The sequence below is a fragment of the Sus scrofa genome, chromosome 8 (assembly GCF_000003025.6).
Source record: "Sus scrofa isolate TJ Tabasco breed Duroc chromosome 8, Sscrofa11.1, whole genome shotgun sequence".
Taxonomy (NCBI): Eukaryota; Metazoa; Chordata; class Mammalia; order Artiodactyla; family Suidae; genus Sus; species Sus scrofa.
Genome location: NC_010450.4, coordinates 38,262,517 through 38,275,763, shown reverse-complemented (window position 1 = coordinate 38,275,763; position 13,247 = coordinate 38,262,517). Strand labels below are relative to the sequence as shown.

The window sequence follows — 13,247 nt, the reverse complement described above, 5'->3', positions numbered from 1 at the left end:
GGCAGGAGGAATGAGAAGTTTAATGAATACATAATCTTACTATGGGATGACAAAAAAGTTCTGGAGATAGACAGTGATGATGGCAATGTGAATGTACTTAATGTCACTGAACTATATACTTTTGTCTTTTGAGAGCCATACCTATGGCATACGGAGGTTCCCAGGTTAGGGGTAGAATTGAAGCTGTAGTTGCCAGCCTGTGCCACAACCACAGCAACATGGGATCCAAGCCATGTCTGCAACCTACACCACAACTCATGGCAATGCCAGATCCTTTAACCCACTAAGTAAGGCCAGGGATTGAACCTGTGTCCTCACAGATACTAGTCGGGTTCGTTAACCACTAAGCCATGACGGAAACTCCTTTTTTTTTTTTTTTAAAAAAAAAACCTATGTATTGTAAAATAGAGTGGTAAATTTTATACCAATCTTTACACACCCCCACCCCCACACCCACACCCAAAAAAGATGGTCAGAGAAGGGAGAACCTTTAAAGAAGAATGCAGGGAGAGAAAGACAGGGTAAAAAAAATAATGCACTATCATAAAACACAAGAGAAGAACATCTTAGGAACATGTGGTAGTACACTGCAGAGCAGCTAGGTGTGATGGAGCAGAAACAGTCCTGCTAGAATACAGAAGCTAGAAAGCTTTGCCTTATCAAAAAATACATTTAAAAAAACCGTCACTCCCCTCCAAATTGGGAAAAGAAGGGTTTAGGACTACAAGGTTCAAACTTACAATAGCCAAATTTTCTTTCTTTAAAAAAAATATATATATATATATATATATATTTGTAGCTAGAGCTGTTATTCCATGCACATAGCTATGAAATCTAAACATTGTTAAGCAGATCCAGTACTTGATTATGCCTAGTTTTGGTTCAATAGTAACCGCTTCCTATAAATGCTCCCCTATTTGTAATATCTTTGCTATAATAAAGCAAAAAGCTGCTCACTCCAATTGCTATTTTTGAAGTGCAACAGCTTTGATTTTCTTCCCCATGCCCATTCTGCACATTTAAAAAAAATACTAACCATTTCTCTTTACGGTCAAACTACACTTTACTATCCATATTAACTACGTAGGCCCCCCTCTCGCCTCTGACCATCTGTAGCTTACACTCTAACAAGTTGAGTACATATTTTAAGATCAAAGCCAAAATAAGCAATTTTAAGGACAAAGCTGTTAATAAACACAAAGCAAAAAACAAAAACCTATTTACGATTACTAATCATGCATTAATCTTTTACTACATGAATATTTCAGGAAATTGATACTCTTAAAAGATTGAGAGTAATTCCAAAAAAGAGTCAATAATATTTTCCCTACATTTCTAAGACTACAGCATGCTGCACTGAACATTATAAATAGTGACACATACATTTTGTCAGTTTTGTTAATGCTATTAAATAAAAGAGCATAAAAGCAATTTAAGCTTAAAGCATCAAGTTAAAAAACAAAAAGGACAAGGAATACATTTATCAAACACCACAATAAGCCAGAAAAACACACTGGGCTCTTTCACAAACATTATCATGTATTCCTTAAATAATCGTACAGGGTTCATAATTCGTACAAGGAAAGTGAACGCACAAGAATTAAATAATTTGCAGTGACATATTGAGATTGAGGTCTATTTGGTCCTCCACCTGTACCCTTCTACCACATCAGAATTTCCCTGAGGCTGGTGAGATGATTTCTGATGATATCAGACAAAATATTTTTTTGGTAATTATCTGTTTCAGCTTGCATTAAAAGAAATAGTCCCACACAAAAGCCATTATTTCATGGATATTATTTTTTAGGACAAAGTTAAATAAAAATAAAGAGATTGGGGGAAAATCTATTAAGTAAATAACAGAACAGGGCTAGGTGCATATGGAAAAAACTCACAACACCACGCACAATGTGATTTGAAAAACACTGCAAGCAAAGAACTGCCTTCCTAAAAAATACCACTCAACATTTATGTTTTTTGATTAAAGCAAACAAAGGTGAATTTACAAGAAAAATTACAGACATACCTGACATAGTTTGATCAAGTTTGTGGATAAGAGACTTTTTAGCACATTCAACATCAGGACTTGGGTAATCCAAAACTTGCCTGCACCAAACTAATGGACTAACCGATTTCTGCATTGGTGTAAGTTTTTTCTTTGGTGATGAATACAGCCTAGAAGAAAACAAACAAACAAAAAAACAAAAACAAAAGGGTAGCATGAATTATTAAGCACAAGGTTATAAGAAAGATTCTTTTGAACAGGTGTAAATTGAGAGATGGGGACTAAAAATGATGGGAGTAGGTTTAAAATCATCCACATTTACTTTTTGCACAAAAAGAAAATGATACTATAACCATCAATACAAACCCAAATCTCAATTATTAAATGAACCCAAATAAGGCCAAATGTCAGTCCTAAAAGATGTCGTCCCTCTCTTTCTTTTTTTTTTCTTTTTAGGACTAAACCCACAGCACATGGAAGTTTCCAGGCTACGGGTTGAATTGGAGCTGCAGCTGCTGGCCTACACGACAGTTCACGGCAACGCAGAATCTTTAACCCACTAAGCAAGGCCAGGAATTGAACCTGCATTCTCAAGTGGATAGTAGTCGGGTTCTTAACCTGCTGAGCCACCATGGGAACTCCTTTTCTCTTTTACTTTCATTCCAAAAACTATGAGGAAACATGTCTCTATGACAGTTCTTGATTAACTCTCTAATATATCATTAAGCATTGTTTTTTGTTTTTGTTTTGTTTGTTTTGTCTTTTTGTCTTTTTAGGGGCCACACCCGAAGCATATGGAGGTTCCCAGGCTAGGGGTCCAATCGGAGCTACAGCTGCCAGCCTACGCCACAGCCATAGCAATACAGGATCCAAGCCACCTCTGCGACCTACACCACAGCTCACGGCAATGCCGGATCCTTAACCCAATGAGTAAGGCCAGGGATTGAACCCGCTACCTCATGGTTCTAGTCAAACTTGTTTCTGCTGTGCCACAATGTGAACTCCTATCATTTAAGTATTGTATAGAAGGCAGATAAATAGTTTGCTTTCCAACTCTTAATTCCCTTCCCACCACAAACCACACAAAAATCTACCATTAGTAATTCATTCCTTTTAGCTAAGCTGTACCCACTCTGTAGCCCTATTTTCAAACAATGGTACATCAGAGAAAAGCAATATTTTAAAAAATCCTTAATAACAATATGAATCAATTTATGAAATTACTTTACTCTCAGTAAAGAAGAAAGTATTTTATAAGTTCCTGGGGAACACATATAAAAACAAGAAGGTGAGAAGATAGGAGAGGGGTGTACTTAAATTTCCTACTTCATTTGTTTTTCCTCAGATATCAACTGTATTAATTTATTTCAAATGTGACTCTATATGAAAAATGTTATGTCTCTTGAATTCTAACCAGAGTAGTTTCCAAATTATGACAATTATGCTTTGATATATCTACATAGTTAAATGTCTCAATAAGGCAAGGAGTTAATAATTTCATACTTCACATTAATCGAGTTAGAGAAGTAAAATGAAGTATGTTCTGGTATAAATATTTAAATATATCTCATCTGTACTGGAACTGATAAGCTGCTTTCTAGTGGCAATATGTACATTTTCCATCCCTTTTCTCATCTCCCCTATTCATGACTTAGGTTGGTCACTCATACCAATTACTTAGCTCTGATCACGATAGAGATTATGAGTCTCATGACATAACACCCATAACGTCCAGGATATGAATGGAAATCACTCATCACTCCAAGAACATACTTTAAAGAAGGGGGAAAAAAACCAGAAACAATTGAGTCAAACTGCAAACAGCAAAATGGCAGACATAAAACCAGTCATACAAATCATTACTTTAAATGTGAATGGACTGAGTACCCTAACTCAAAAGTCAGACTGAAATTTAAAAAAAGACTCAACTATATATTGTCTACAAAAGAAAGCACCTTAGACTCAAAGTCACAAATAGGCTGAAAGTAAAAGGATATGAAAACAATAACTATAAGAGAGCTAGAGTTTATACTACTAGAGACAAAGAGGGATATAGCATATCATCAGGAAGGTATCACCTAATAACAATAATAGAATTAAAAAAAAAAAGACAATTCAGAAATTTTTTTGGAGTTTTCAATAGCCCCTTCTGAGTAACTGAAAGAAAAAAAAAAAAAAGACAGGGAAAAATCAATAAGGACACAGAAGACGAACAACACTATCAATTAACTTTAATTAACTGACATTTAAGGGACATTCCACTCAAAAATAATAGGAGTTCTCGTTGTGGCTCACTGGGTTAAGAACCTGACATATTGAAGATGTGGGTTCGATCCTTGGCCTCACTCAGTAGCTTAAGGATCTGGCATTGCCATGAGGTGTGGCATAGGTCGCAGATGCAGCTCAGATTCTGTGATGCTGTGGCTGCAGGCCAGCAGCTACGGCTCCAATTCGGCCCCTAGCCCGGGAACTGCTACATGCCGCAGATGCAGCACTAAAAAGAAAAAAAAAAAAAAGAATATACATTCTTCTTAAGTGCACACAGAACATTCTCTAGGACAGGTCATCATCTAGGCCATTAAAAAGTCTTTCTGAATTTAAAAGAATTGAAATTCTTCAAAGTCTCCTCTGACCACAGTGGAATTAAATTAGAAATCAACAACAGGAGTTCCGATTGTGGTGTAGTGGAAACAAATCCGACTAGGAACCATGAGGTTGTGGGCTTGATCCCTGGCCTCACTCAGTGGGTTAAGGATCTGGCGTTGCCGTGAGCTATGGCGTAGGTCACAGACACGGCTCAGATCTGGTGTTGCCGTGGCTGTAGTATAGGCTGGCAGCTGTAGCTCTGATTAGACCTCTAGCCTGGGAAACTCCATGTGCCATGGGTGCAGCCCTAAAAAAAAAAAAAAAAAAATAACATACTTATAAATAACCACAGGTCAAAGAATACATCACAAGGGAAATTAGAAAATACCTTGAATTGGAGTTCCCATCGTGGCTCAGTGGTTAACGAATCTGACTAGGAACCATGAAGTTGCGGGTTCGATCCCTGGCCTTGCTCAGTGGGTTAAGGATCTGGCATTGCCATGAGCTGTGGTGTAGGTCGCAGACACGGCTCGGATCCCACGTTGCTGTGGATTTGGAGTAGGCCAGCAAGTACAGCTCTGGTTGGACCCCTAGCCTGGGAACCCCATATGCCGAGGAAGTGGCCCAAGAAATGGCAAAAAGACCAAAAAAAAGAAAGAAAAAAGAAAATACCTTGAATTGGATAAAAACAAAAATATAACACAGTACCAATAACTATGTAATGAAGCTAATTAAGTACTTAGAGGAAAATTTATCATTTTCAACCCACATTAATAAAGAAAAGAAGCTTCAAATCAACAATCTAAGCATTAAAAAAAAAAGAGGAAATTAAAATCAAGGCAGTCAGAAGAAAGGAAATGATAAATACTAGTAGAACTCAATGAAAAAAAGGTTTAAAAGAAGTTGGTTCTTTGAATTTTATTTTATTTATTTTTTGTCTTTTTAGGGCTGTACCCGTGGCATGTGGAAGTTCTCAGGCTAGGGGTCGAACTGGGGCCAGCCATATCCACAGCGACACCAGATTTGAGCCCTGTCTGCGACCTACTCCACAGCTCACACTGGATCTTAACCACTGAGCAGGGCCAGGGATCCAAACCTGCATCCTCATGGATGCTAGTCAGGTTCGTTACTGGTAAGTCACAATGGGAACTCCTGAAAATACTTAAAACAAAACAAAACAAAAAAACACTTTAGTCAGATATACCCAGACAAAAAGGAGAGAAAATGCCAAGAAAAAGTGAGCATTGCTACAAACACTACCAATACTAAAAGAATTGTAAGAAATACTATGAACAGTTTTATGACGACAGAACAGACAACTTCCTAAAAAGACTCAAGTTATCAAATGGGACTCAAGAAGAAATACAGACTTTGAAGAGATAAAAAAAGGAATTGAACTAGTAATGAGAAATCTTCCAACAAAGAAAAAGCCCATGCCCAAAAGCCTTTACTTATTAATTTTATCAATACTAAGGAAAATAATGCCAATACTATACAGACTCTTTCAGAAAAAACAGAGCTAATGGTGAAAGGCTGAATGCTTCTAAGACTGGAAGTAAAGTTAAGCATGTATACTTCATTATTTCTATTCAGTGTGGTACTGGAGTGTCTAGCCAATGCAGTAAGGCAAGAAAAAGAAACTAAATGCATCCATGTTGGAAAGAAAGAGGTAAAACTGTCTTTATTCACAGATAATATGATCCTACATACAGAAAATCCTTTGTAGGAATCTACCAAAAGTAAACTAACAAAATCAACTAGACTTAATTATTATGTTTAGCAAGGTCATGGGATATAAGAACAGGCAAAAAAAAAAAAAAAAAAAAAGATCAATTTTATTTCCATATATCATCAATTCAAATATGAAATAAATATAACAATTCCATTAACAACAGCATCAAAAATACTTACGAATAAATTTAACAAATGAAATCTAAGAGCTATACACTGAAAACAAAATATTGCTGAGAGAAATTTAAAAAGACTTAAGTAAATGTACCATGTTCACAGTTCTGAAGACTCAATATTGTCAAGATGTCAATTCTTCCAAATTGATCAACATTATATAGTCCTGAAAAAAAAATCTCAGCATGCATTTCTACAGAAACTGAGGACCTGATTCTAAAAGATAAATGAAAATGTAAAGACAAAGAATGCCCAAAACAACTTGGAAGAAGAAAAGTCTTTTTTTTTTTTTTAAATTTCAGAATCTCTGATCTTGCTGCCTTCCAATCATTCTATATAATGCAGCCAAATTGTTTTCTAAAATATGAATCTGACCATTAACATTCCTCTGCCAGGAGTTTCATGGTGGCGCAGTGGGTTAAGGATCCAGCGTCATCACTATAGCAGCTTGGGTTGCTACTGTAGCACAGGTTCAATCCCTGGCCTGGGAACTTGTCATACATGTGTCCCAAACAAACAAACAAATGAAACCTAAAAAAACAAATATTCCTCTGCTAAAGATTCTATGCCAGTTACCTTTTCCCTTAGGATGGTCTATTCCAAAGTCCAGACCCCATGGCCCCTGAGACACAGCAATGATCTAACTGTTGCAGAGCTTCTTTTTTTAAGTTACATTTCTCACCCTCCTTCACCACTCAAATCTAAATCACAGCCATATGGTACTAATTTCTATTCATGGAAAGCCAAACACTTTTGCTTCTAGGTCATTTGTGCACGCTGTTCTCCTTGCCTTAAACAAGCTCAATTCTACTTCTTGCTTACCTCACCCTCCCCTGTCCAACTTCAGCCAGCCCATTCCTACTATCTACCAAGTCGCAGCTTAAATGTCACTTCTTCAGGGAAACTTTCCTTAAGTGCCTATCATAAGACTGTATTAGGTGCCCCCACTGTGTACTACATAGTAAAGCAAGATGTTTTAACAAAGCTTCTTAGCAGCCACTTAAATATGCCCCATCAAAAAAGAAATTCCACCTCTAACCCTCTTCTAATTATAAGAAACTTTATTCATTTTTGTCCTGTTTGAAGTTTTAAAATTGGTATTTCTACGTTGAAAAGAGACATTAAAAAAATGTGTTGGGGCAATAAAAATGTTACAATATGGATGAACTTCAAAAACATTAAGCTAGGAGTTCCTGTCGTGGCTCGGCAGTAACAAACACGGGTAGGATCCATAAGGATGCTGGTTCAATCCCTGACCTCACTCAGCTCAGTGGGTTAAGGACCCAGTGTTGCCATGAGCTGTGGTGTAGGTCATAAACTCGGCTCAGATCTTGCGTTGCTACGGCTATGGCGTTGGCCGGCAGCTGCAGCTCTGATTCAACCCCTAGCCTGGGAACTTTCATATGCCACAAGTGTGGCCCTAAAAAAACGCAAAAAAAAAAAAAAAAAACCACAAAAAACAAAAAACAACTATTAAGCTAAGTAAAAGAGGTCAGCCACAAAAGACCACATACTAGATGATACCATTCATATGGAATGTCTAGAAGAGGCAAATATATGAGACAGACAGTAGATTAGTGGTTGCCTAGGAATGGAGAGGGGATGGGGAGAGAGAAATGAGAAGTAACCACTAGTGGGTATAAGGTTTCTTTTAGGGATACTGAAAATATTCTAAATCAAGACTGTGGTCATGGGGCATTACTGCTGTGGCTCAGGGGATTTTGAACCCGATAGTATCCATGAGGTGGAGTTCCCGTTGTGGTACAGTGGAAATGAATCCAACTAGTATCCATGAGGATGCAGGTTTCATCCCCAACCTCACTCAGTGGGTTAGGGGTCCAGCACTGCTGCAAGCTGCAGCTCGGATCCCTCATTGCTGTAGCTGTGGTACAGGCCAGCAACTGTAGCTTTGATTCGACCCCTAGCCTGGGAACTTCCCATATGTTGCAGGTATGGCCTGAAAAAAGGAGAGAGAAAAAAAAGATTATGGTCATGGATGTACTGTTCTATAAAATATACTAGAAATCACTCATACTTAAAACAGGTGAATTTTATTTTACATAAATAAATTCTATCTCAATAAAACTGTTAAAAATTTGTTGGACATAATTAGCCTTTCAAGATATTGCTTTTTCCCTTAGAAAAAAATTACAAAGGAATTAAACAACAATAAATATGATTTATGTAGGAGTTCCCATTGTGGCAAAAAGGGATCGGGGCCATCTCTGGAGTGCTGGGATGTATGGTTGATCCCTGACGCAATGAGTTAAGGATCCAATGTTGCCACAGGTGCATCATAAGTCACAACTGCATCTTGGATGGGGAACTCCATATGCTGTGGGGTGGCCAAAAACATAAAAATAAAAAATAAAAATGATGTATATTGCTAAGTACTAGTAAGGATGTAATCAAGAATATCAATATTGGAATTCCCATCATGGCTCAGCAGTTATTGAACCTGATGAGCATCCAGGAAGACTTGGGTTCAATCCCTGGCCTCACTCAGTGGGTTAAGGATCAGGAACTGCTGTGAGCTGTGGTGCAGGTCACAGATGTGGCTCGGATTCTGAGCTGCTGTGGTTCTGGGATAGGCCAGTGGCTACAGCTCCGACTGGACCCCTAGCCTGGGAACCCCCATATGCCTCGAATGTGGCCCTAAAAAGACAAAAAAAGACCCCCCCCAAAAGAATATCAATATTGTGAAATGATCATTACAAATCATATTTTGTCCTATATATCACACATATCTATATAATATGTCTGGTGATTAAAAAAAAAAAACCATGAATATAACTAGTCTTTAAAAGTAACAACTTTAACCAGCTAGAATGGGCATCATCAAGAAGTCTACCAACAATAAATGTTGGAGAGGGTATGGAGGAAAGGTGGGAAAGTAAATTTAAACCACTATGGAAAACAGTATGGAGAGTCCTCAAAAAACTAAAAATAGAATTACCATAAGAAGTAATCCCACTCCTGGGCATATATTCAGAGAAAACCATAATTTGAAAAGGTACATGCGCCCCAAAGTGCAGCACTATATACAATAGCTAAGACATGGAAGCGGCCTAAATGTCATTCAACAGAGGAGTGGATAAAGATATATGATACATATACACAATGGAATATTACTTACCCATAAAAAGGAATTAAATAATGGCATTTTCAGCAACATGGGTGGACCTAGAAATTATCATGCTAAGTGAAGTCAGACAGTAAGAGGCAGACATTATATGGTATCACTTATATATGGAATCTAAAAAAAAAAAGGATACAATGAACTTATTTGCAGAACAGAAACAGACTCACAGACTTTGAAAAACTTATGGTTACCAAAAGAAACAGGTTGGTGGGGCGGAGGGAGGGACTGGGGGTTTGGGATGAAAATGTTCTAAAATTAGGTTGAGACGATGGTTGTATGACTATAAATATGACAAAATTCATTGAATTAAAAAAACAAAAGTAACGACTTTAGTAACACAGAAATGTATAAAGGTAAAGAGTGATAACAACCTCCCTCCCCTACCAATTACGTCTCTCTTGACTTCTGTATATACATAGCAGACATATAATTAAAAGATGGAGATAGCACGGGAGACTGAATATATGGTAACCACAGTAATCACTACACATGGCATAGTGAACTGAAAGTAGGCCAATGAAGCTAAGAATAATAAGGATTTAATTTTATTTAAAAATAAAGATAAAAATATTAAAATTATTCTTGGGAGTTCCCTGGTGGCCTAGTCGTTAGGATCCAATGCTTTCAGCACTGTGGCCAGTTTCAACCCCTGGTCTGAGAAATGCTGAATGCTGCAGCCAAAAATATTTTAAAAAATAAATTGTATTTATAGTAAATTGCTTTTTTTAAAGCATGTCTCAATCATTGCTTTATTTTTTCTATCCAAGGATGATGTAAACTACATTGAAATTACTATACTATTTGGAATACTGGTAAAGCCTTCTAGCTAGAAATATGTAAATGAGATGAGCTTACACTCTTTGTATCACTGTGTACTCTCAGGGAATCTCAAATGCACAGAGTATTTGATGAAATAAACTGCTTTAGATTGGTGTGGAAACCTTTTACAGGCCGAGGAAATTCATGAAATCTTAATACCTCAAAACCATCCTTCTCTATTTACTGAGTAAAGCATATTCAAGGCAAAAGAGTGCCTCTGTCTTCACAAAGCTCAATATATATTCCCTTCAATAGTAAGTGACTGTTACAGGTTATTAAGTATTTGCATCTGAATGAACACTGAGCAAAACAACCATGATTACAAAGTTTTTAAAATGTATATGAAAAAAGATAAAAAGAAATATTATAAAGTTAAGATCAAAGTGGTTCTGAGATTGTAATTTTGTTTCTATATTTATATTTTATGTGTTTTTAAACTTTCATTAATAAAAGTATCTTTGGAGTTTCACTGTAGCTCAACGGTAATGAATCTGACCAGTACCCATGAGGATGTGGGTTTGATCCCTGGCCTTGCCGTGAGCTGTGGCGTAGGTCGCAGACACGGCTCAGATCTGGTGTTGCCGTGGCTGTGCTATAGGCTGGCAGCTGTAGCTCTGATTACACCTCTAGCCTGGGAACCTCCATATGCCATGGGTGCAGCCCTAAAAAGCAAAAAAAAAAAAAACAAAAAAAAACAAAAAAACAAAAACAACAAAAAACCACAATAGAAAGAAATTTCGTAAATCCCAATTATTTGGAAATTAAATAACATACTTATAAATAACCACAGGTCAAAGAATACATCACAAGGGAAATTAGAAAATACCTTGAATTGGAGTTCCCGTCGTGGCTCAGTGGGTAACGAATCTGACTAGGAACCATAAGGTTGCAGGTTCGATCCCTGGCCTTGCTCAGTGGGTTAAGGATCTGGCGTGAGCTGTGGTGTTGCTGTGGCTCTGGCGTAGGCTGGTGGCTATAGCTCCAATTCAACCCCTAGCCTGGGAACCTCCATATGCTGCGGGAGTGACCGTAGAAAAGACCAAAAAAAAAGCAGTAAACTTTAGACAGTAATACCCTATGCTTTGATTTTCAGTTTATGACTCTACTGATTATCGTTCTGGAATAGCACGGGTTTTTTAATTTTAGGAAAATCAAAACAATTCTGATATTCCTTGGGATGCCACAAAACGGAGGTTGGAAAGTCCTTCTTTAAAAAGACAAACATCTAGTGCTGACGCATAATCATGAACTGCTAGGAAACAATAGTCACAGTGAGACCAACTAGGAGTGTAGCAATGAAAAAACGAGTTGTTTCTTTTTGAGCAAGGGCTTTGGGAAGACTGGAAGTCTCAAACTATACCATACTCTGCAAATTGTAGCAACTGTTACAAAGCAAGAGATGGTCAATGTATATCGATTAAAACATATCTGCTCAGCCACAATCGCATATATAGATAGCAATTAATACTAATAGAATTTTTAGTCCACAGAATACATGGATGTGTGTGTCTGTGTGAAATACAAACACATATACAGATACATACATATAGATGTATTACACATATTATATGTAATGTGTGTATGATCCATATTGATTCTCTTAGAGTATCTTGCTTGTTAACAGCAAACTATATCTTTGAAATGCCTTAAACAGGAACTTGGCTGTAGAAACCATTCTTAGGCCTAAAAAGTCATAACTTGTAGCAAATGATAAATATGACCTTCAAAGCACAAATAATAATAATGCATATTGACTTTTAATGGTCTGTCAACTAAGGTTTTTAAAATTTTTATTTTTCTTAGTGTTGAGAAGGTTTCTGCAAAAATATCTGAGAAAAGATGTGAAAGCATAAGATAGAATTCACTAAACACTGGAAACAGAATTTAGCAACACAATAAAGACTAAATAACTGTCCTCTCAAAAAACTTCTATTTGCAATATTCCTACAGGTTCTGAAATTAGTTTCTTGAATTATTATAAAATTATTTTGTCTACTTTGTGAAAATATGAACCAAATAAAAACAGAAGAAACCTAAACACATGTATTTAAATATACATTATTCAAATATATTATATACCCTCAAAACTAGGTTAGCCTAAAATTTCAGGTAACTGAAGTGCTAAAGAAAATCCGGCAATTATCTCTATGTTACAAGCTGGAGTAGAAAGAGCCAGGAATACACTATACTCTGCTTTTAGAATTAAGGTTATTATTAACACCAGCCCAAATCTTCTCTTCTCTTTTTCTTTTGAGTTACACAGAAAGCTAAGAGTGAGTATGTCAGGATTCCTTATTATTAAAGTATATTATATATTGAGATGGTTAGAATGTGTAAAGTACATTTGGGAGGGATGAAGAAAAGTATTTAGAGAACTAGCACTGTTATGGAGAGAAAACTCAATCTAGTCCTCCACTGTTCAAGTCTGTAGTTGTATGTATATATAATTTATATATAATTATTTAGCTCTCATATGGAACTCCACCTTGGGGCAGGAATAAGAATATTTCACGTTATCTCTTATGCCCCACCCTCACCCATAAAGAAAGCTGCCTGGCACGTAGCAGAAAACAAACAGAGTGAATGAAGGAAACAACTATAAAGAATTCATAATAGAGTACTGTATTTTTTTCTTGAAAAATTACTATCATGGAAATTCTTAGGTATTCTTAACTGTATCATCTGGTTATTCCACTTGTAATAGCAGAACTAAACTTTTCCTACTTAATTCATATCCATTTCTACCCTATTTGTTCCTTTCAAAATACCTGTAACTAACCAGCATCTCTC

At 36.7% G+C, this 13,247-nt stretch overlaps 1 protein-coding gene across 2 annotated transcripts in view; it reads right to left on the bottom strand.

Annotated features, from left to right (window-relative positions):
- Positions 1-13,247, bottom strand: part of SLAIN2 (SLAIN motif family member 2) — a 79,167-nt gene that overhangs the window by 44,900 nt on the left and 21,020 nt on the right. For both annotated transcript variants that reach the window (XM_005666635.3, XM_003356917.5), the window contains exon 2: positions 2,027-2,175. In XM_005666635.3, coding sequence (XP_005666692.1) covers positions 2,027-2,175 — 149 coding nt within the window. The remainder of the gene's footprint in view (positions 1-2,026; positions 2,176-13,247) is intronic.